At 42.1% G+C, this 23,894-nt stretch overlaps 1 protein-coding gene across 2 annotated transcripts in view; it reads right to left on the bottom strand.

Moving 5' to 3' along the window:
- Positions 1–23,894, bottom strand: part of SEC23B (SEC23 homolog B, COPII coat complex component) — an 836,569-nt gene that overhangs the window by 641,193 nt on the left and 171,482 nt on the right. For both annotated transcript variants that reach the window (XM_044056987.1, XM_044056989.1), the window contains 2 exons: positions 1,245–1,330; positions 996–1,140 (listed from right to left, as the gene is read on the bottom strand). In XM_044056987.1, coding sequence (XP_043912922.1) covers positions 996–1,140; positions 1,245–1,330 — 231 coding nt within the window. The remainder of the gene's footprint in view (positions 1–995; positions 1,141–1,244; positions 1,331–23,894) is intronic.

The raw sequence follows: 23,894 nt of genomic DNA, 5'->3' as shown, positions 1-23,894 counted from the left end.
AATGACTGCCGTTTTTTTATTACTGCATTTTACAAAAAGGAGGAAGCTTCCTCCATTCTTTTTTTTAAATGAGCTGGAAACCCAAAGGTCACAAATTAAACATTCAAAATTTACACCTCATTTGTTGAGGAACTGATCAGGGTATAGTGTTCTCAACTCATAAATGATCTATAACCTCAAGTCACTTCTCTAGAACAGTAGTTTTTGGACACAGGCTTGCCACATCTAGAGTTCAATAAGCTATACGTATGTTAGGAATCACATTCTTAACTTATCCAAGTTTGGAGTCGTACAATTTCTCACAGTGAAACCAAAGTAAACTCATGACCTTTCAGTAGAGAAAGATCTAAAATCACTTGTTGTATTAGTGGAACAGAAGTATCTGTAAATGAAACCGGTACAAGAGCACAAAAAAATAAGATGTAAACAGTACTAGATATTATGAGTCCCACATTAAAATGCAACCAGTTTCCTGTTGAGCAAGTGCTGAGGGGTATGATTTTGCTTAAACTGAGTAATAATAAATAAACAACACCTAAATATTGTACAAACATAATTACAAAAATTCTTTGTGATAGTTTCCCAAAACAAATGACTGCTGCTTTTTATTACTGCATTTTACACAAAGGAGGAAGCTTCCTCCATTTTTTAATGAGCTGGAAACCCAAAGGTCACAAATTAAACATTCAAAATTTACACCTTATTAATAAAATAATTAAATGAAGGTATGAAACAAGACAAAGCAAAAATGACAGAAAGCATATGTTCAGCCAGAAAAACATGTGGAAGTCATCGTAATTCAACAACTAATATGCAATGTCTACTACACAGAATCTGTAAGAAACTGTTCATCCATGTATGAAAAAAATCTTACTGCTACTGGTGTGTGTGTGTGTGTGTGTGATTGCAGTACACTGACATAACATGCTCAGTTTTAAAAAACAGCAACCGAGTACGAACACACAGCATACAAAAATATATAAGGAAGTAGTCACCTCTAACAGGCCAACAGCAATAGACAAAGCTGCTCCCGTAGATCTCAAAGGCCTCTTTCCCTGTGGCACAGGCCATGGGTCTCTCTGCAACTCTCCAAGGAGGTCAGTCAAGTTCATGTCTATTTTGTGGACAGGTTGTAGAAACCTAAAATACAATCAAAGTACAAGTAACACCAAACTCACTGTAGAAAGTTTAAAAAATAACAAAACTCATGACAACAGGATTCAGTCTAGCAATGATTAACCCACCTGCTGGAGATCTGTGGCTGTTCCTGAGGATGAGGTGGTCTTCCCTGCTGAACAGGTGTCGCTGGTTTTGTAAGTCCCAGCATGTCCTACAATTTAGGAAGAAGAGGAAAGAAAAAAATAAGAAAGGTATCTACAACACTGCTAAAAAGTTTCACTTATGAGTGCGCTGCTGATTTTGCAGCTGCAGTACCCCAGCGGCACAATACGCCAGGCTAGCATTTTTCATTAGTGTAGAATGACTTTCTTGTAACAAGAGAAATTACATAAAATGCAATCCTTTTCATTTATTTTAAACATACAAGCATTAAATATAATTTAATAACTAGTATCATGAGTTCATGTGCCCCCAGTAAACACTCAAATATATGTAAAAAAATAGAGAAAAACATTCAACAACAAAAACACCAAGAAGTAATGGATTCCACTGAAAGAAGTTGCATTAGCACAATTAAAATCCACTTCTTCTTTACTAACTTACACGAATGATTGAGCGCTTTCATCCACAATAATGTGGACTTCATCAGAATACAATAAAATCTTTAATTACTGTTTATATACTTGTCTTTTTTGGCGCCAAAGCATACTATTTGATAAAACCTTTTGTCAAATCTTAAAGGGACCAAGCACCAAATTTATGTAAAACAATGCATAAGTACAATCAAGTACTAAAACAATGTGTATGCCTATAACATTAGTACCTGCCCTTACTAACCACATTAACAATATACTACAAATTAAAAATCCATTATAAACATATAAAAGTCTCACTAGTGTACCTCCATATAGGTTTAGTAGAGCCTATGAGAATTTAAAATACCAGTTTGCCAACCTGGTAATGTTGGATTGGGAGAACAATTTCATCTTCAAAAGTGTTTATCACAAGTACATTCGACATTACACCAGGTTTTTGGATGACATTTTTATTTTGTGAGATGGACCTCGGAACACTATAGATCAACTTAATATTAATAGCTCTACTACCTTTTTAAATTTACATACACTTGCAACACAGAAGGTATAGCGTATTTGGATGCATATACATCAAACAACATTAGTGGATTTAAATCTCGTGTGTGTGTATACATATATATATATATATATATATATATATATATATATATATATAGGAAAAATACATTTTCCAACAGTTACATTGAGTACACCAGTAACCATCCGAGGAAACTGATGAGGAATATCTACAAAGGGCAATGTATAAGGGCAGCCCAAATGACATCCCCATATCCAGATATGATTGATGAAATTGAATATATAAGTACTTTATTTGGTCAGACAGGATACCCTAGAAATATGTTAGATGATGTTTAAGAAGTATGTCATTAACGAATGGGGCAAAAAATACCCACCAATTATGGGAAGGGAAACATTTAAGAACATATCTGACTTTATCAAGGATACTGATAAAAATGACCAAATAGCCTGTATCATGGAATATTCCTCCTATGTGAATCAAGTGAAGCAGATAGTATACAAAAAAATAAATAAATAACTGGAATATTCTAATGGCGGACAATGAAATAAGCAACATAATAGGTGAAACACCTTTATTTGTTTACAAAATGGGTTGTAATATTAAGAGAAATTTGGAACAGGGTAATATTAGGGAAATGGAGGGAAAGAACAAGCACACGAGAAGGTGCGGCAACTGTAGGCAATGCCATGCTATATTAGAGGATGATGGTGACACTTTAGAAAATATTAATAAAACCAAGATTACCTTTAGGCAGGGGAACTGTAATTCCAAGTTTGTTATATATATGGCTAAGTGTATGGCATGACCAAGTTACTATATAGGTAAAAAGTACAGTTGTGTACACTTACCACAAATGTAGACATTAGAGTGTATTCACTGTTGCAGTCATTACATTTGGGTAATCTGCTGGCAGGTTGCCCTCAGTTGGCCTGATTAACAAAGTCTTGCATACTGCATCAGTTGCTGTCCCTTCTTCCGTGACGTCAGGTCGTCAGGGGTATAAAAAATGCAGACGATAACATTACATCAGTTTTTCTTGCCCCAGATGTCAGGTGCCCCCCAAATGGGGAGCAAAAAAAAAAAATAAATAAATATATATATATATATGTATGTATATATATATATATATCTATATATATCTATATATATCTATATCTATATATATATATATATATATATATATATATATATATATATATATCTATATATATATATATATATATATATATATCTATATATATCTATATATATATATCTATATATATATATCTATATATATCTATATATCTATATATATATATCTATATATATATATATATATCTGCATATAATTTAAAACACAAAAGCAAATACACCAAAAAAGGCTTTTAAGCATAGTTAAAGAAAGTAGAGGTATAGTAAGAAGAAAACAGGGGGTTGGAGAGTTGATAACCAGGACTGCAACGGTGAATACACTCGAACATCTACATTTATGGTAAGTGTACACAACTGTACTATGTTCTTTGTGTTTCACTGTTGCAGTCATTATATTTGGGTAGAATCCCAAAGCTATGGTTGGGAGGATGGGTTTATACAGCATTAGGAGCAGCTATAAGGCCCTGCAGGACAGCAGTGGCAAAGCCCGCTATGGATTTGGAGAAGAGAGGTAAATGGTAATGCTTGGTGAACGTATGAACTGAGCTCCAGATAGCAGCTTCTAGAATGTCTCTGGTAGGAACCCCTCTGAGAAAGGCTGCAGAAGTAGATGCCGCCCTGGTGGAATGAGATCTGATCCCCTTGGGGATAAGGTTTACCATGGTGCATATAGCGGAAACAAATACAATGGCTTATCCATTTGAAAATAGTCTTTTTGAAATAGCCTTTCCCTCCGCCCCTGCAGCAAATGCCACCAATAGTTGTTCAGATTTTCTTAGAGATTTTGTCCTGTTTAAGTAGAATCTAAGTTGTCTGTGTACATCCAATGAGTGCAGAATCCGCTCATCCTTGTTCTGTGGATTGGGGAAGAAAGTTGGCAGATGAATGGTCTGATTAAGAGCCACACTAGATACCACTTTAGGCATGAAGGATGGATTGGTCCTGAGCGACACCTTGTCTGGATAAAAAATAATGAAAGGCTCCACTGCCATAAGAGCCTGTAATTCTGAAATCCTTCTAGCTGAAGTGACTGCTAAAAGGAAAGCTGTTTTCCAAGAGAGAAATTTTAGGTCTGCAGTAGCAGCTGGCTCAAAAGGAGGAAGAGTGAGTTTTTCCAAAACAAAACTGAGGTCCCATGCAGGAGATGGTGCTCTCCTGGGAGGTCGTAAATTTTTGGCCCCTCTGAGATACTGCTTTAGCAGAGGATGAGAGAAGAGGTGAGGTTCTGTGTTGTAATGAGCTGAAATGGCAGAGGCATGGATTTTTATGGAAGAAAAAGATAGGCCCTTGTGAAGCATCTCAGTTAAGTATTGCAGAATCTGAGGAATATTGGGCATTGCTGTGCTTATTCCTTGTGATTGGTTCCAGGCACAGAATCTTTTCCACTTGTCAGCATAAGATTTTCTAGTACTAGGCCTTTTAGCCTCCAAAATGACATCCATCACAGGTTTGCTGAGAGATGCCAAGGGTGAAATTAGTTGATTAGCCACGCTGCAAGATTCAAAGTTTGGAGCCGAGTGTGCAGAATTTGGTAGTTCTGCTGAGACAGTAGGCAAGGTGCCTGAGGCAGGTGCTACGGAGGGAGGTGTGACACATTGCGCAGGAGTGGGTACCAGTGTTGGTGAGGCCAGTCTGGAGCAATCAGAATCATTTTTGGTTTGTCCTGTCTGACTTTTAGTATGACTTTGGAGAGCAGAGGCAGAGGGGGAAAAGCATAGACTAATAGGTTTTTCCAACTGAATGACAGAGCATCCACTTTCCAAGCTTTTTTGTGATGAATTCTTGTGCAGAATTTGTCCAATTGACAGTTCATGGGTTGAGGCAAAATGTTCTATGTCTGGGCTCCCCCATTTGCGTGTCAACATGTTGAAAACTTGTGGTTCCAGTTTCTATTCGTGTGGGTCCATAAGATTTCTGCTTAGTTCGTCTGCCAGAGTATTTAGTTTTCCTGGCAGGAACTGAGCTTGTAGATGTATTTGATAAGTCAAGGCCGTGTTCCACAATGCCATGGCTAGTCTGCAAAGAGGGTAGGAATGTGTACCCCCTGCTTGTTTATGTACCACATGACTGTGACGTTGCCTGTCTTTATCAGTAGTTGTCCTGGATGAAGGTAGTCCTTGAAGGCTGTCAGAGCATTCTGTACAGCTAGCATCTCTATCTGATTGATATGTAGGTGCTTTTGATTTGGGCTCCATTTGCCCTGAATGCATTTCCCTGCCAGATGTGCCCCCCAAGCATAGCCTGAAGCATTTGTAGTTAGGATTTGGGCAGCAGGGAGTGGAGTAAATGGCAGTCCCTTGTTTTGGTGGCAGGCCTCTGCCCACCATAGAAACTCTAGTTGCAGGCAAGGTAATAATAGGAATCATTGTTTCCAGGCTATGACAATGTCGACTCCATAAACTGTTTAGGTACCACTGAAGTTTCCTCATATGCAGTCTTGCATATGGAATTAGAAGAGTGCAGGAGGTCATGAACCCCAAGGCCTGCAGAATTTGTCTTGCAGGTAGCTGGGTTTTTGTGGACACCTGTCTGAAGTAAGTCATCAATTGAATTTGCTTTTCTGACGTAAGGTAAGTCATCTGGGCAGTTGTAGTCAAGCGTGCACCTGGAATGTAATTTTTTGAGAGGGTACCAGCTGTGATTTCTTTTCATTTGTGGTGTACCCTAGACAAGTTAGAATCCTTTTTACAAATGTCAGATGCTTTAGAAGAGTGTCCTTGTTTTCTGCTTGAATTAGGCAATCATCCAGGTATGGATAAATTTTAATATTTGTCTGAAAAATGCAATTACTGGTGCCAGGCACTTTGTGAAGACCCTGGGTGCAGTAGATAAGCCAAAGGGCAGTGCAGAGAACTGGTAATGCAAAGAGCCTGCTTTGAAGCGGAAGTATCTTCTGCAAGATTCCCTGATTGGGATATGCAGGTAAGCCTCTTTCAAGTCTAGACTTACCAACCAGACATCTTTGCCTAGCATAGGTAGTAACTGATGAAGAGTCAGCATCTTGAATTTTGGAATGTCCAGAAATGTATTTAGAATGGATAAGTCCAGAATTGGATGCCATGATTTGTCTTTTCTGGGTACCAGGAAAGGTCTTGAATAGAAACCTTGTGCCTTTTCCTCTTCTGGTACTGGTTGAATAGCCCCCATATTCATGAGGGACAGAACTTGTTTCTGGGCCTCTGCCCACTGATTTGGAGGCAGATTTGGCCATCCGTTTGGGATTGGCAACGTGTGGAAGTGAAACCTGTATCCCTAGGATACAATATTTAAAACCCATTTGTCCTGGGTAATCAGTTGCCAGTTTTGTGCATGAGGTGCCAGCTCCCCCCCCCCCCCAAAAGGGCAGCCAAAAGGTAAGTGCTTGGTGATTGTAGAGGAAAGTCATTGAGACGGTTTACCATAGGGCCTTGTTGCTTCCATGTTTGGAGGTGGAGGCACCCCGTTGTTTTGTTCTTAAAGTTCCTTGTGACGGAAACCTGGAGCCTTTTGAATGTCTGGATTCGACTTGTGCGGCTCTCGTGGGAACTGGAAAGGACCAGTTCTTAGTAGGCCAGTGCCTACTAAATCTGGGTGGCTGCACTTGTAAGAAATCTTTCACAGTTTGCATAGATTTAGCTTTATCTTCCATCTTTTTTAAAACTTCTTCAGCCTTATTACCAAAGAGACTGTCCTGTTGTAAAGGAGCATCCAACAATTTTGCTTTGACATGGTCAGGCAGATTTTGCTCTTTGAGCTAAGCATGCCTTCTTATCACAGATCCAGTTATAGCAGCCCTGCAAGAGGCCTCCAAAGAATCAAAGCCACATTGCAAAGCATGTTTCCCAACTTGTTCAGCTGAATGTAACAAATCCTGCAACTCTTTATTTCCCACACAGTCAGAGATCAACATAATTTTCTGTTTATGTAGATCCATAACATGTTGTTGATACTTAAGCATATGAAACTGACAAGTTTAAAGCCCTGATTGCCAAGGTTGCAGACGTGTAAACCTTCTTACCCCATCTATCCAGCCCCCTGAAATCTCTGGCAGAGGGGGTAGGATTTTTAGCAGTAGAGGCCATAACCCCTTTGGGGCCCTGAAAAATGGTTTCAGGATCAGCAGTAGGGTTCTTGAAAAGGAATTTGTGGGAATCAGGAACCCTGTAGTATCTGTCTGGCTTACTAGGAGCTGGAGGCAGAAAATCAGGGGGCATACTGGATTCTGAAAAAACATAATCAACAATGTCTAGAACAGGAGGTATAGCCAAAGGCCTACGCTGAGGAAGAAGAAGAAAATCCCCAAGTCTCTTTTTAGATTCAGAGAAATCCTGACTTTCCCAGTGGAAGTGTTCCCTTAAGGTATGTAAAGTTTCTCCAAAAGAGAAATCCTCAGGGGGAAAACAGAAGGGATGGAATCTTCTGCATTAGAGTCCTCATAAGTAGGTATAGATAAATCCTGTTCAGAAGAAGAATCAGAAAAAATAGAAACCTGATCTGAGGATTCATAGTCAGTGCCTTGCCTAGGACTCTTAGCAGGGGAGGGATGGCTACCCCTGATCAAGGTAATTAAATCTTCAGCCATTTTGATCATTTGTTTTTTAGGCATTGGGGCCTGTACACGTGGCCCAAGCATCGTTTTTTTAGACAGAGAAGTAGACTTTGGCCTTAGTTTTGAAGATGGAGTCAGTTTAATATACAAATCTTTAGGCCTGAAAACACCCTCAGAAGCCGGTGCCTGAAGTTATGCCTTACCAGAACGTTCCATCTGAGTTGTTTCATCTTTGTTTATTCATTACTCTTGGGATTTGGTTCCAACCTCGCAACCAATCCGGCCTTTTTTCAAGCTTGCATCAGCCACAAACCTCTCGAGCAAAGATTTTACCCATCATGCTCTTCTCCGTTACCTCTGATCTAGTTTGCAAGTTGGAAAAATGAAGCAGAGGCTAACTCTGGTCAGACATGACCTAACAACTGGAAAGAAGGACAAATGAGATCCACCAGAAAACTTTGGAGGGGGAAGGCGGGTGGCCCGTAATGAATAAACGAAGATGAAACAACTTAGATGGAACATTAAGGTAAGATATAACTTCTTTATCTGATGTTGTCAATCTTCGTTTATTCCTTACTCTTGGGACAGAGTCCCCAGCCATCTTGTTCGCTGGGAGGCCCTATGGAAGGACATTCCAGAGCACCATAGAACCAAAGGAAGCTCTGCCTCTGGAGGCCAAGTCCAGTTTATAATAAGCAATGAAGGCATGTGGCCTAGCCCAGGATGCGGCTGCACAAATGTTATTCAAAGATGTTCTAGCATGGAAGGCTGCAGAAGTTGACAGTGATCTTGTAGAGTGGGCCTTTACTCTGCCAGGTAAAGGGATACCATTCTTGCCTAAATGAAAGAAATACAATTTCTTAACCAAGTGGCTAAAGTAACTTTAGAAACTGGACAACCTAATTTGGATTCAGAAAAGGCCAAGAACAGCTGGTCAGAATTTCTATTAAATTTAGTCCTGCCTAGGTAAAAACAAATTTGTGTATGTACATCCAAGGTATGCAGGGATTATTCCCCTCTGTTAGAATGATTAGGGAAGAACACTGGCAAATCAATAGTCTGATTGATAGATAACTCAGAAACGACCTTGGGCAAGAAGGTCGGATTGGTCCTTAATGAAACTCTGTCCTTGTGAAAGATGAGGTAGAGGGGTTTGATAGACCAGGCCTGTAATTCAGAAATACATCTGGCAGAAGTAATGGCAACTAAGAACAACGTTTTCCATGACAGATACTTTAGATTGCAGGTAGATACAGGCTCAAAAGGAGAAGTTGTCAATCCTTGAAGGACTAAGGCCAGGTCCCAAGGTTGAACAGGTTCTCTGAATGGAGGCTTTAGTTGGGTTACGCCCTTCAGAAAGGTCTTACAAAGTCTGTGTGACATTAAAGAAGAGCCCTGGAAACCATTATGAAAATTAGAAATTGCAGCCAAATGAACACGAACTGTGGAGGCTGCTACCCCCGAATTAAAAAGGTCTGAAAGATATTCTAGCACAACAGAAACAGGGGCTGTAAAAGGGTCCATTTGTTTATTTTGTTTATTTTGTAGCCAGAGAGAAAACCTCTTCCATTTGCTGTGGTAGAGTAGTCTGGTGGATGATCTATGAGAGGCAATCAGAATGTCATGCACAAGGAAAGATATGTCATGCTGCTTGGAAATCATTGGAAGTGGATAAACCAAGCTGTCAGTTTCAGGCAGGATAGGTTTGGATGAACCAGATTCTGCATGTGAGAGATCAGCTCTGGTGTTGGACTGAGAATTAATGGTTGATCTAGCAGATGAGGCCACAGGAAGGGAAACCAAACTTGTCAAGGCCAATATGGAATAATGAGGATCACTTTGCTCTTCAACAGATGTGCTTTCTTGAGGAACAGGGGAAAGAAGGGTATCAGAGGATAGGCATATAGCAGATACGAGGGCCAGTTGTGGACTAGGGCACCTCTCGGTGACTGTCCCCGAGGGAGGATCAGGGCAAAGTAGTTGCTGCACTTGTGATTGGATGGGGACGCAAACAGATTGCAGCACTAGAGGACTGAGACCACTCATGAGGCTGTAGAATGTATCTGCTCAACTTGTCCGCTATAACGTTGGAGCTCCCCGGAATGTGCGTCACTATCAGAAAACAGTTGGAGGCTATCGCCCATTGACATATTCTCATGGCTTCTCAATGGAGTGGGTATGATCTGGTTCCCCCTTGTTTGCTGATGTATCAGACTACTGCCATGTTGTCTGACTGAAAAGCAATAGTCCCCGACGGAAGGATCGATTGTAATGCTTGCAACGCTAGTAGCACTGCCCTCAGTTCTAGGACATTGATATGCAGATGGGCCTCTGTTTGTGACTTTCCCTGAAACAGCCCCCCCCCCACCCCATCAGGGAGGCATTCATGGTCACTGTGGAGTTGGGATGATGAGGGCTGAAGGGACGAGACCACTGGTGAAGGTTGTTTGACATCCACCAGAGCAAGTCCTGTTTGCAAATCTTGGTTATTCGAATCAGAAAAGATAAGGGGTGCTGTGATGGGTACCACTGAGTAAGAAGCAGCCATTGAAGTAGCCTCGTGTGTAGCCTTGCTAGAGGGACTATGGTGATGGAGGCTGCCACTTATCTCAGCAATTGAAGAACGGATCGAGCTGAGGCTAGATTTTGTGAAAGTATTGCCTGAACCTGTTCTTTGATCTTCTGAATTCTGTCATCTGGTAGAGAGGCTGTACAAGACATTGTGTCCGAAATCACTCCAATGTACTCTAATGAGTGACTCGGAGTAAGGTTTATCGATATTCTGAGCTGCTGTGCAGTGTTTAGGGTGCAAGTCAAGGCCTGATCCAGTAGACATCTTGTTGGGGCAGTAATGATCCAGTCGTCTAGGTAGGGATACACCTGGAATCCTTCAGGCCGCAGGTGAGCTGTGACTACTGCCATGCACTTTGTGAACACTCTGGGGGATGTAAGGAGTCCAAAGGGCAGTAGGCAAAACTGGGAATGACTGCTCCCCCCCCCCCGAAAGCGAAGAGATCTTCTTGAGCACCTTTCCACCTTTATGTGGTAGTATGCGTCTTGAAGATCTATGGAGCACATCCAATAGACTTTTTCCAAAAGTGAAGTATAAACTGAACCGTGACCATCCAGAATTTTTCTGTCTTTACAAATTTGTTCAGGGCACTGAGATCCAGAATTGGTCTCCAGTCCCCTGTCTTTTTTTGGCACTAAAAAGAATCTTGAATAGAATCTGGATCCTGTCTGGTCTGGGGCAACTATTTGGATGCCTCTTTTTTGAATTAGCTCTGATATCTGTATAGCTGCTGCTTTCCTTTGACTGGGTGGCACATCAGGTAAGTGTCTGGGTAAGGGGGGAGTGAATAAGAAAGGAATATGGCATCCTCTGGTGATGAGCCTTTGTATCCAAGCATCTGTGGTTATGGTTTGCCAGGCAGAAGGGTACAAAGAAAAATGAACCCCAACTGTTTCCAGAGGAAAGCAAATGGGCTACTCCTCAGGAGCACTGATAGGGCTGTCCAGAGAAAGATTCCCTGGAACCCTGGTTTTGCGAACCTCCCCTGCCCAAAAGGGGCATATACTGTTAGAACCCCCCCCCCCCGCCTCTAGGGGAAAACTCGGCCTGAGAGTCACAAAAAGGACCCTGAGATTTTTTTGTGCCACATTTTCCCACTCTTCTAATTCCTAAAATAGAACCGCTGAGGAAAAGATAAACGGACACTCACAGCAGATAGGGTCTTACAGTCTTGTTCACATCTGGCCAATTATCTTTTACCTTGGACCCAAACAAAGCAGTGGTCTTAATAGGGACGTTAAGGAAGGAAGCCTTGAAGGGATCCGCAAAGTCACAAAGGTGCATCCAGGCATGATGTCTCATGACAACGCCTGCACCCGCAGCTCTCGACACTCCCTCAGTAGCATGTGATATCAAAAGCATTGAGGAATTGGAAACCAATTCTAGGGTTGCTAACTGAGAGGCCACGTTGTCTCAGACCTCATCAGAAACTGCTCCTGCTAAGGTCTCAGAGAGTTCAGACACCAAGTCTCTCTGCAGCCTTGTGAAATGTGCCAGGTAGTTCAAGGACCTAACAGAAAAGGTCAATGATGCAAAGACTTGCTTCCATAATCTGTCCACCGCTCATGATTCCTTATTGGGTGGGTGAACAGTCTGGCTCTCCTCTGCCAGTTCCTTCTTTGTACCGGCAGCCACCACCATGGCATCTACTGGGAGACCTTTCGACCAATGGGGGCACTCTTCTGGGGGAGAAAGGATTTTGTCTGGCCTACGAGGTATGGCCTCCAGAGAGTCCGGTGCCTTCCACACATGCTGTACGATGAGCTTGACGAGCTCATCGGCAGGTGGGGTAACCCAGGAGGTAGGAGCGACAACAAAAAGCCTGCAGGAACACAGACTCCTCTGAGGAAGGATTAGAGGACTTCCATTCACCTCTCTGCTTTAAAACTTTGAGAATGTCACCAAAGCAAACCTCATCAGAAGGTGAACGTGGGGACCCCTCCCAGTCATCGTAATCTGTGTCTTCAGTCAATGACTCTTCCATGGAGTCCATGTGCTTCCTCTTACATATAGTCTTGTGGTGGACTTCCTCAGTGGGAGACTCTGGGGAAGGCTACAAGGACGGGGTCTCCAGGGGAGAATGGCCCAAGACTCTTGCGCCTGGTGTCCAGGGGTTGCAACTTGAGACAGCTGAGACTCAGAGGAAGTTGTAGACTCTGACAGAGATGGCCGAGAAGCAGAGGCCAGTGCCCTCTCCAAGGACTGGAAGGCCGGCCTGCCCAAGGAGGGATGCCTCGAAACCTCTACAGAGGTCGAAGGAGTACAGGTAGGAGTCTGTGGAGAAAGGTGATCTACTCCAGAGGGGAAAGACACTTTTGAAGAGGAAGGAATTACTCTGGCCAAATGTAGCTGGTCTATAAGACACACCACATCATGTTCAGAAAGGCTTGTGGTACACCTCACTGAAAGCCCTGAAAGCGATTTGGGTCTGTCCAAAATAGGGCTGGCACGACCACTGAAAAAAGGTGTCTGTATAGGTAATGTCTGCACCGAAACTGGTGATGTTTTTATAGTCTGCGCAGAAGTGGTATGCGCTGAAATCAATGGTGTGGAAGATTCCTGCACCGAGAACGGTGTTGTCAAAATTGGAGGTGTCGCCTGCACCTAAGAATTTGTCGGTGCCGAGAAAACTGTCAGTGCCAAAGGCATCTGCGCCAAGCAAACTGTCAGCGCCGAAGATGTCTTCACCGAGAAACTGGACTGTGTCAAAGGAATCTGCACCAAAACTTCAGTTGGTGCTAAAGATGACTGCGCCGATATACCAATCGGTGCCGAGGAAATCTGCACCGAACTAGTCGGTGCCATAGTAGTCTGCACCATGAAGGCTGATGTCTGCATCGAAAGCAATGGTGTATAGGGACCAACAGATATAATCGGAAGCAGCCGCTGGCACGACGACTCTGACAATTTAGCCCCTTTAATTTTCAATTCCTTAGGGTCTCCAGAGGGAGACGACGGAAGAGACTGTTTAAAAGGAGGAGAAGATTCCTGCAACCCAGAAATAGCCTCGCAGAAAGGGGTCTAAAGGAGACCCTTTAGTATTAGTTTATTTTTACATTTATTAAAAGTTCTGGCAGAAAAACCTTTACAAATCTGACAGGGTGGCTTTACTGTGAGATGAGGCATGCCCAAACAGTAAAAACACAAGACATGCGTGTCAGAGTGTGGCAGTTTGTGTCCCCACTCCGAGCATCTCTTAAAGCCTGGACTCCCTTTCTTCTCAGACATTACATCCACAAAATATTCAAAAACTAGACACACACACTGCAGCAAGGCCCAAGGGAGGGTGAGGAAAGACTACCAACAAAGGTAGTAGTTGTTGTTTGTGTCTTTCGGCTTTTCCCAGTTAGGGGTCGCCACAGCAGAACTCCGGTCCGCTAATGATTGGTAGTTGATTTTTACGTGCTGAGTTACCAGCCCTGACGCACAACCTTCAATGAAGGTAGTAGAAGATACCAAAAAGGTACAAGCAATAAAGAATAAGAAGATATAACTTAATAAAGTCTAAAAACTAAGAATTCTGTGAGAAAAAAACTCAAAAATTAACAAAAATATACACTTAGCTGGAGAGGAACGGTTCGACACGGCTGAACAGCAACGCGGCAAACAAGATCTGAGGTAACAGGGAAAAGGGCATGATGGGTAAAATCTTAGCTTGAGAGGTTTGTGGCTGATGCGAGCTTGAAAAAAGGCTGGCTCAGTTCCAAGGTCAGAACCAAATCCCAAGAGTAAAGAATAAACGAAGATTAACAACATCAGATGTATGCAGTTAGGCCACTGTGAAAGAAAAGACTGGCAGACAAAAAACAAAATCATGTCATACAGTAGCCTCTAATGTGCACGTTAGAGGTAAGGTGCATCCCACAATAGACTAGCATTCTGTCCAGGATTTTTTTCTGTGATTTATGCCCACTGACTGCTGGGACATATTCAAACTGGAACCTCTGTGACCCTGAACAAAATAAAACTGGTATAAAAAAAGAATTAATGGCAAATTCACTGCGCCACTTGTAGGTAGACTGAATAATATCAATGAAAAAAAAAACAAAAACAAAAAAAACAAGGATGCCCCAGCAAGGCAGAGACAGTTTTCAGCAGAGATCCAAGGGTAAAGGCTCTAAAACACAGAATACAAGATAAAAGAAAATAACTACTATAGTTTAAAAGAATATTACAAGAATAAGCCAATTCACAAATACTACAACAGTGGAAGAAAATTACATGATGCTATTATCAAACAGCAATGTTATCAAGCTATATATATATATATATATATATATATATATATATATATATATATATATATATATATACACATATATACACACACATATACATCACTGTAAGCATTTTCTTCTACTTAAGCAACTTTCATGTTTGTAGCTGTACATTAACAAGCTCTTAAGTACACATACACAAAAGTTCAGCCACTATAAAATAGACAGTTTTGTACGAAAGTAGCATGATGGTATGCAAGGGATGTATTTACACAATATAACTGGAGGCAAAACTTTCATATAAAAGCACTCCTAATGTCAATCACATTGCCAGTAGTACACATACATCACACACAGTACAAAGCAGATACACAGACCCACATATATTGAGGCAATTAAATGTAACCTTCTTAAATGACAAAAATCTCATATTCAAAGTATACATAACAAATGCCCTCAGCAGCTCCAAATGTACACTTTCAAAATAACTCTCACATCAACACATACAGCCACGGCTCATGCAGCCTCTACTTCTAAGCCCATTAGCCAAGCCACCACACAATCCAACATTTGGGTCATTGGAGACTCCACTGTGAGATTCACGGATGTCCTTCTCATCAGGCTGAGTAAGGAGAAAGGCACAGTCAGTTGCTTATCAGGGGCCAGGATCCACAAATTACATATATACTCAGGTCACCGGAACACAATCACCAGTATGACTCAGTTATAGTCCATGTGGGTATAAATACCCTGAGATGTACCTCCCTAGACTATATGAAGACAGACATCACAGAGCTCTCAAAATGTGTGTGTGTCCCAGGCTGGTATGAGCCTAGCATTGAGCAGCATTCTACCTTTTCCAAGGATGATGCCATAATGCAAACAGCAGATGACTGACTTTAATAATTGGTTTATTTCTGGTGTCGTTCAAAGGGGGTACAATATTTGTCAACAGCGAAGGAGATGCTCAACAGACCGCGGTGCAAGGCTACAATGCCTTTCACACATTTAGCCCAGCTACTACACAGGCAGGGACTAAAGGTGGAGGAGTCTCAATTTACATGAAAAAAATATAAACCTCAAGGCTGGTCAAACAGGATGATGCACTTGAGCTTCTCCACGTTCAAATCACCACTGGCAAAATCTCCTACCATTTCCTTGCAAAATACAAGTCGGGGGGACTTGCATTGTGCAAGGAAATTGTAGGAGATTTTGCCTGTGGTGATTTGAATGTGGAGAAGCTCAAGTGCATCATCCTGTTTGACTGACTATGACTGATGAAACCCATAACAAGTACTTAAGGTTACTGGAAACGCTCACCATGTAAACCTATACCATAATCATGGGCAGCTTAATTATCGCCATAGTAAATGGAAATCTTATACAACACCAAACATGCAAGCACTACAATTCCTGGATTTTGTAAACACAAAACTCCCTGGACCAGACTGTCAATATGCCACCCAGGAGCACAAACATACTGCATCTGGTCCTCACTAACATGGGACAGCATTGCACACACCCTACTGTAATATCCTCTCTGGTCAAGTCAGACACAAAACAGTCTCCTTTGAAGTAAAAAATAAAACCTGGAACCACAGCGAAGCCTTGAATGTTCAGGAACTGCTCTAAGGCAGATTTCCTATTATTAAGTTATAACCTGGCAACATTTCAGGCCCCCTAAGCCTTAAGAACACTGCTGTCTACACTGTTCACAGAAACCCTATACACTCATGTTAATAACTGCATACTGGCAGCTATACCCACCAGGACTAAGTACAGAAGTAACTCAAAAAAGTCACCCTGATAAAATCATACCAATAGGCTGTATAACAGAAGGAAGAAAATCACAACAAAAATTAGGAGGTGTAGTAAACCAGCAAGAAAAAAGCACTCTCATCAAATTAAAAAAACTCAGAGGCCAAGGACAACCACAAGGCATTCTTTAGCTGTCTGCAACCTCAAAGGCAATTGGGTTCACACAAATAACCCCGCCCACTAAGATTAGTAAACCCACCAACAGGGAAAGTATCTTAGATCGGGTACTTATAAATATACACCCAAGCTTGTACACAGCTGGGACTCTTCCCTGATGACCTAAGTAATCATTCACTAACTTATATTATTAAGCATAAGGCAGAATCCCACCACAAGACTACATACAAAACAATCAGAAATAATAAAAACTTCAATCCTTCTAACTTCATAAATGAACTTAAATCGGTCAACTGTTCAGTCCTAAAAAGCTAGCACTAGATGAAGCCATGACTTTCTTTAACAATAAATTCCTGAGCATCCTTGACTCCCATGCTCCTGCACATACTGTAAAGACTAAATCTAATACTGCTCCATGGCTCACAAAGGAAACTAAGATAAAAATCAAACTTAGAAATATAGCCTGGACCAAACAGCAAACAGCTAAAGCCCCCCCCTCGACCAAGTGAGATATCGTCAACTTAGAAATGATACAAAAAAAACTAATTTTGCTAGACAAAAAAAAACTACTACCAGAACCTCCAATTTAAACACCAAAACAATCCCCAAAAAGTTTTGGGCAGGTATTAACAGACTTCTACATCCAAGACAATCTACTACCCCAACCCCCATCAAACTACACCCATAAATCCCCTGAAACTGTTGCCACTGCCTTTAATAACGGTTTCACTTGAACTATTGAGTCTTTAGCTAATCAACTTACTCGCAACCCACTCTAATTCTACCACTAACACACCCACTTCTCACCCCCCCCCTTTAACTTCCAGCCTGTCTCTACCACTTTTATCTGATCCCTTATCAAAAAACTAAAACCAACCACCCTTTCTGCTGACCTCCTTCCTGCACAGTACCTACAAAAAGCTGCCAGTGCCATAGCATTCCCCATCTCTATCCTAATCAACAAAACACTAACTGATGGAATTATCCCCTCAATCTGGAAAATATCCCATGTTATCCCACTCCACAAAGGTGGAAGTTCAACAGAACTGTCCAACTATAGACCCATTGCCATTCTCTCACCACTAGCCAAAATAATGGAGAAGTGTGTTCATAAGCAGCTTATGGACTATCTCATTCAGAACGCTCTGCTTGCCAACTCTCAGCATGGCTTTAGGCCACATCACAGCACCACCTCCGCCCTCCTTTCTTTTACAAATACCATATTCCAAAATAGGAACAACAACAGGCTATCTTCAGCCCTATTTCTAGACCTGTCGAAGGCCTTTGATATGGTCAACCACAAATTACTAATCCATTCCCTTAAATCCCTAGATAACCATGCTATTCAGTGGTTCCTATCCTATCTGAATGGCAGACAACAGGCTGTATTATGACAGACCAAACTGTCCACCCTGCTACCTCTCACCCTTGGTGTCCCTCAGGGCTCTATTCTAGGTCCTCTACTCTTTTCTATCTTCATCAACAATCTTCATACTGCCATTCCTGATGCCACCTACATTAAATATGCAGACGATTCTACCCTGATCTCTATGGTCTCCTCCCCTTTAGATCTGCAAACCTCAACACAAAACACATTTAACACAGTTGGAAATTGGCTCTCTAATCACAGTCTGTTTTTAAATCCCAAAAAATGAAACTGCTCCTCTTTACCCCCACCAGTAGATCCACCCCACTTTCCTTCTCTATAACATCTAACAACAGTACCTCTATCTCTCCAGATGACCATACTACGCTTTTAGGAGTAATAGTGGATAATAATCTCAAATTTGATCTGCATATCAATAAAACTATAAAAAAACATTAATAAGAAGCTTGACTTGTTATATAGAAGCAAACCTTTTCTAACTCCATTAGCTAGGACTGCAATCACCTGCTCACACCTACTCTCTACCCTTCTATATGCCTCCCCCATACTCTCCAATTTGAGCAAATCTGAACTTAGTGAGCTCTCTCACTGTTACAACCTTATTGCCAGATTTGCCATAGGTTCAACATATAGGACACATCACTGACAAAACCTCAATCTTCTCAGGGTGGCTAGAGCTGGCTAGCCTACTTTTGTTCAATCAGCTTACAGTAGCACACAAAAGTCTGTACCACCCTGAAAATACTCCAGCACTCAAAAATATCATAAAGCCATACAGTAATTCAAAACAACAATGATCATCCAATAAACTGTTGGTCCAAACCCACAAAGCAATTAACTCAGGTCGGCGACTCCCTGTTTGCCAATGTTGTTGGTAAAACTTGGAATTCACTTCCATTTAACCTTACCCTCAAACCTTCTTTAAGTTTCTTCAAAAAATGCCTCAAACAGTACTTTTTTAAAAAGCACTGGCTTTGTCCCTGTACTAACCCTGATTAATCACTACTTATTCAATGCCTTATTTAAATGAATATTGTACGCATCTCCTGCTCATAATAGCTTGCTGCAACCTGTTGTTTTTGTATACTATTACACACTGTGTATATTGTGAGTTCGTACTAAAGGGCTTTGTAAATATGTTTGACTGATATCTGTTATGTTCTACCTGTGTTATCTGGAGCTTTTCTCCCCGGGCCTCCACTGAAAATGGACATATATCCAGTCAGACTATTCTGGTCAACAAATGTAAAATAAAATAAATAAATAAATAAATACACATTTATGTGCAGAGCTCTTATAAAATGGAGCCACTTTTACCAAGCCTGAAGATGCAGCAAACCTACTGGCAGACAAATTCAGCTCTAACTTTTCCCCTATCTCCCCCTCCAAACAAGCTTTGTGCCTCATGAATGGAGTACAGCAACAGTCATCCCTCTGCACAATGGTGGGCCATCTACAGATCCTGGAAATTACAGACCCATAAGTCTCATGGAAATTATCAATACTGACATAAGAAACCTCCAGACACTGGTCCAGTCCAGACTGGTTTTATCAAGTACAGGACATGCCTAGTCAACCTGGTGCCTAGTCAACCTGGTGGATTTCTTTGGGAAAGTCATGAAAGCAATGGATGAGGGCAAAATGGTTCACACTGAATACCTTGACCTCGTCAATGCATATGACACAATACCCCACCTTGGCATTGTTGACAAACTCAAGCGGTTAGGTACAAACCCTTACGTTAACCAGTGGATAGCCAGTTGGCTCACAGAGAAAACCCAGGAAGTTAGAATTTGGGAGAACACCTTTCCAAAGAGGCTAATCACAAGAACAGTCCCTCAGGGATCAGTCATGAGGCTGCTCCTTTTTGGCATGTAATGTTCTGAAATCAAAGCTAATATCAGGGGCTGCTGACTGACTAAATTTGCATATGACTGCAAATTAGGAGCAGTCATAGACCCCCCCCCACACTGACACTAATGTTCTCCAGGAAGGGCTCACACAGACAAATAGCTTGCGTCACAGCCATAGACTAAAACTAAATGCCAAGAATTCATAATAGTATCCTTCAAAAAGTCAGCACCCCTGGAAACTACCATACTGACAACACACCCCTAACAGCTGACACATTAGTCAAGTACTTGGGGACACACACAGACAGTGATCTCACCTTTTACCATCATGTGTCTACAGCAGTGAGGAAATCATTCCATGATGTGCAAAGTACAGTTGTGTACACTTACCATAAATGTAGATGTTCGAGGGCATTCACTGCTGCAGTCATCACATCTGGGTTATCCCTGCCAGGGTAGGCCTCGGCCAGCCCGAATACCAGAGACTTAGTAATTCTGCGTCAGCTGCTGTCACTTCAGGACTGACGTCAGGTCGTCAGTAGCATAAAGTAAGGCAGCCGACATCATTACATCAGTTTTTCTTGCCCTAACCTGTCAGAAGCCACGGAGTAGAAGCCATGTTCTGGTGGAAGAACCCCACCAGTGGAAAATAAATACCAATATGTCCCTTGTAAGGAAAAAGAAAAAAGGGGGATGGAGGGAGGGGAACCAGGACTGCAACAGTGAATACACTCTAACATCTACATTTATGGTAAGTGTACACAACTGTACTATGTTCGTATTTCACTGCTGCAGTCATCACATTTGGGTCGATTCCCAATGCTGAGGAAATGGGTGGAGGCAGTCAAGGAACTAGGGGCTGGCTAGGATGCCCTGCAAGCTGCAGAAGTAAACCCTGCCCTGGATTTGGAGAAGAGAGGCAGGTGGTAATGCTTGGTAAAAGTGTGAACGGATGTCCAGGTGGCAGCCTCCAGGATGTCCCTGGTGGGGACTCCTATGAGGAAAGCTGCAGAGGTGGAGGCTGCTCTGGTTGAGTGTGTCCTAACTACCTTGGGAGAAGCTTTACATGTTGTTTGTATTAGAAATGGATGCAGTGTGCTAACCATTTGGAGATGGCTTCTTTAGAAATGGCTTTGCCTCCTGCTCCTTTAGCAAAGCTAACCAGCAATTGATCATACTTTCTGAAGGAATTAGTTCTGTCTAGATAGAATCTGAGCTGTCTGTGCACATCTAGAGAGTGCAGAATCCTTCCCCCCTTGTTCTGGGGATTAGAAAAAACAGTGGGCAAATGGATGGATTGGCTGAGAGCCACACTGGTCACCACCTTGGGCATGAAGGAAGGGTTAGTTCTGAGGGATACCCTGTCAACATAGAAGATGATGAAGGATTCCCACAGCCATGAGTGCATGCAGCTCAGAGACTCTTCTGGCTGAAGTGATGGCCAGAAGGAATGCTGTCTTCCAGCAGAGAAATTTTAGCTCTGCAGAAGAAGCTGGTTTGAAAGGGGGAGGGGGAGCTTTTCCAGTACAAAATTAAGGTCACAAGCTGGAGATGGTGCCCTTCTGGGTGGCCTCACGTTGTGAGCCCCTCTTAGGAACTGTTTGCTCAAAGGGTGAGAGAAAAGGGGCTGCTCAGTGGGAAAATGAGCAGAAATAGCATAGGCATGAATTTTTCTAGAGGAGAAAGAGATACCACTGCGTAGTAGGTCAGCTAAGTAATCCAGGATGAGGAGGAGGGATGGCTGTGCCGTATTGGCTCCCCTGGATCCAGGTGCAGAACTTTTTCCATTTGTTAGCATAAGACTTTCTGGTGCTAGGGCACCTGGCTTCACAGATAACATCTAGAACCTGCTTACTGAGGTTGGCAGATTGGTTGGGGGTTAGGGAATAAGCCAAGCTGCCAAACTGAGTGTCTGCAATTGGGGATGCATGAATTCCCCTTCCCTCTGGGTCAGGAGGTTTGGAATCTGAGGAAGAGGCCATGGGGGCTAGTGGGGACAGGATGCACAGCAAGGGGTACCAGTGTTGTCAGGGCCAGTCTGGAGCTATAAGAATGGTCCTTGGTTTTTCCTCCTTTATTTTGAGCAGTGCCCTGGGGATGAGAGGTAGTTTATTTATTTATTTTCAGTTTGATTACCGGGGAAGTCCACTGGGCCAAGAAGTGCCCATTTTTCAATGGAGGCCCGGGGAGAAAAGCTCCATGAACAGTATAATACAATATAGGTTACAAAATGCAAACAAAGGTTGCAAAGTGAAATACCATACAGTATAGGTTGCAAAGTGAAATACAAGAGTAGGGTTCATACATTCGAGAGTTGCAGAGTGTAATATACATTATGAGACAGTTTAACAACTTGACGACAGAGTGTTTTTTTTTTTTTTTTTTTTTGATGAAACAATATTTACATGCTTGGAGTCAATTAAAGTCTGCTAGTCCTGGATCTTTTGAGAAATAAGAATAAGCATGAGAGTATAGTGGAGTGGGGGTAAGGAAAGCTTAGTGGGGAGTCCCTAGAATTTAAGTGGGGTGAAAGCAGGAGCATTTCCATTTGGAAAATAGGTGAAGAAAAAGTTGAGTTTTGAAGGATTCAGTGCTGGGTATAGTCCTAAGTGAAGGAGGCAGAGAGTTCCATTTTTACAAGTTGAGTTTTGAAGGATTCAGTGTTGGGTATAGTCCTAAGTGACGGAGGCAGAGAGTTCCATTTTTAAAAGTTGAGTTTTGAAGGAGTCAGTGTTGGGTATAGTCCTAAGTGAAGGTGGCAGACAGTTCCATTTTGCACCTAGAGAAAAGGAGAGTAAAAGCTGGCCAGCGGGTCGTTTGGGTTTAAGAATGGAGATTAGGTTTTGGTGTTCGGATCTCACTGATCTGTTAGGGATGTATGGAGGAAGAATGTCCTTTAAGTCTGGGCATTTATCAGGGGAGAATATTAGTTTGTGAGCAGTGGTTAGTTGTAGATAGTCTAGGTGGTTAGGGAGTTCTAACCAGTTCAGAGAGTGAAGGCAGTGGTGAGCTGATGTTTTGGATTTGGTGGCAAATTTAGAGATCTTATTATAGCAAGCTTCGAGCTTATAGGTGTTGGTAACAGACAAATTGGTTAGAAGAGGGGCTCCATATAGAAGGGAAGGTAGGTGGTTGCCAGGGTATGCCTAGTGGAGATGGAAAGAAAGTGATTGTTCCTATATAGCATACCTAGCTTTTGGTGGGTTTTCTTTATGTTTTGTTGTATGTGAAGATCAAATTTGAGGTGTTCATCTATGGTAATGCCAAGGAGTTTTGCAGAGGGGACCACTTCAATGGCAGTGTTAGTTTGGCTTAGGACACTGAAAGTGTTTTTGTCCAAAGAGGAAACCTTGGAGGGGAGAAAAATTAGTATTTTGGATTTATTGGAGTTGAGAGAAAGGTGGTTTTGGTGCATCCAGTTCTCTGTAGTGGTAAAGGCTAATTGGGTTTTGGTCAGTAGTTCAGGAAAGTTTGGGGCAAAGCAGACCAAGGTAAGAGTCATCAGCGTATTGTATGACTGTGGTGTCAGGGATGAAGGTGTGAAGGTTATTTATAAAGATGTTGAAAAGCATGGGTCCAAGGATGGACCCCTGAGGAACGCCAGTAGGTGTAGGCAAGAAGGAAGGAAGAGAAGGAGTTCTTCCGTTTGACTGCTTGAGATGTATCAGATAGGTAACTGAAGAACCAGGAAAGAGTATTTGGGGAGAGATTGAGATTAGCCAGATGATGAAGAAGGTGAGTGTGGGAGATGGTGTCAAAGGCTTTTGAAAGATCTAGCAGTACTGTGGATACAATGAGTCCAGAGTCTCGTGCTTGATTGACAGTTTCTAGGAAGGATAGTAGGGCAGTTATGGTACTGTGGCCAGGACGGAAGCCATGCTGGGTGGGTGTTAGGAGGTGATTTTGAATTAGATAAGGTAAAAGTTGGTAGTGGACACATTTTTCTAGAATTTTAGATATTGGAGAGAGTAGGGCGATGGGACGGAAGTTAGAAATAGTGGTGTTTTTGCCTCCTTTGTGAAGAGGAAGGATC

This window comes from Protopterus annectens, chromosome 1.part2 (genome assembly GCF_019279795.1).
Source record: "Protopterus annectens isolate FY-2018-M chromosome 1.part2, PAN1.0, whole genome shotgun sequence".
NCBI classification, from domain to species: Eukaryota; Metazoa; Chordata; order Ceratodontiformes; family Protopteridae; genus Protopterus; species Protopterus annectens.
This window is presented reverse-complemented; position numbering and strand designations above follow the sequence as displayed.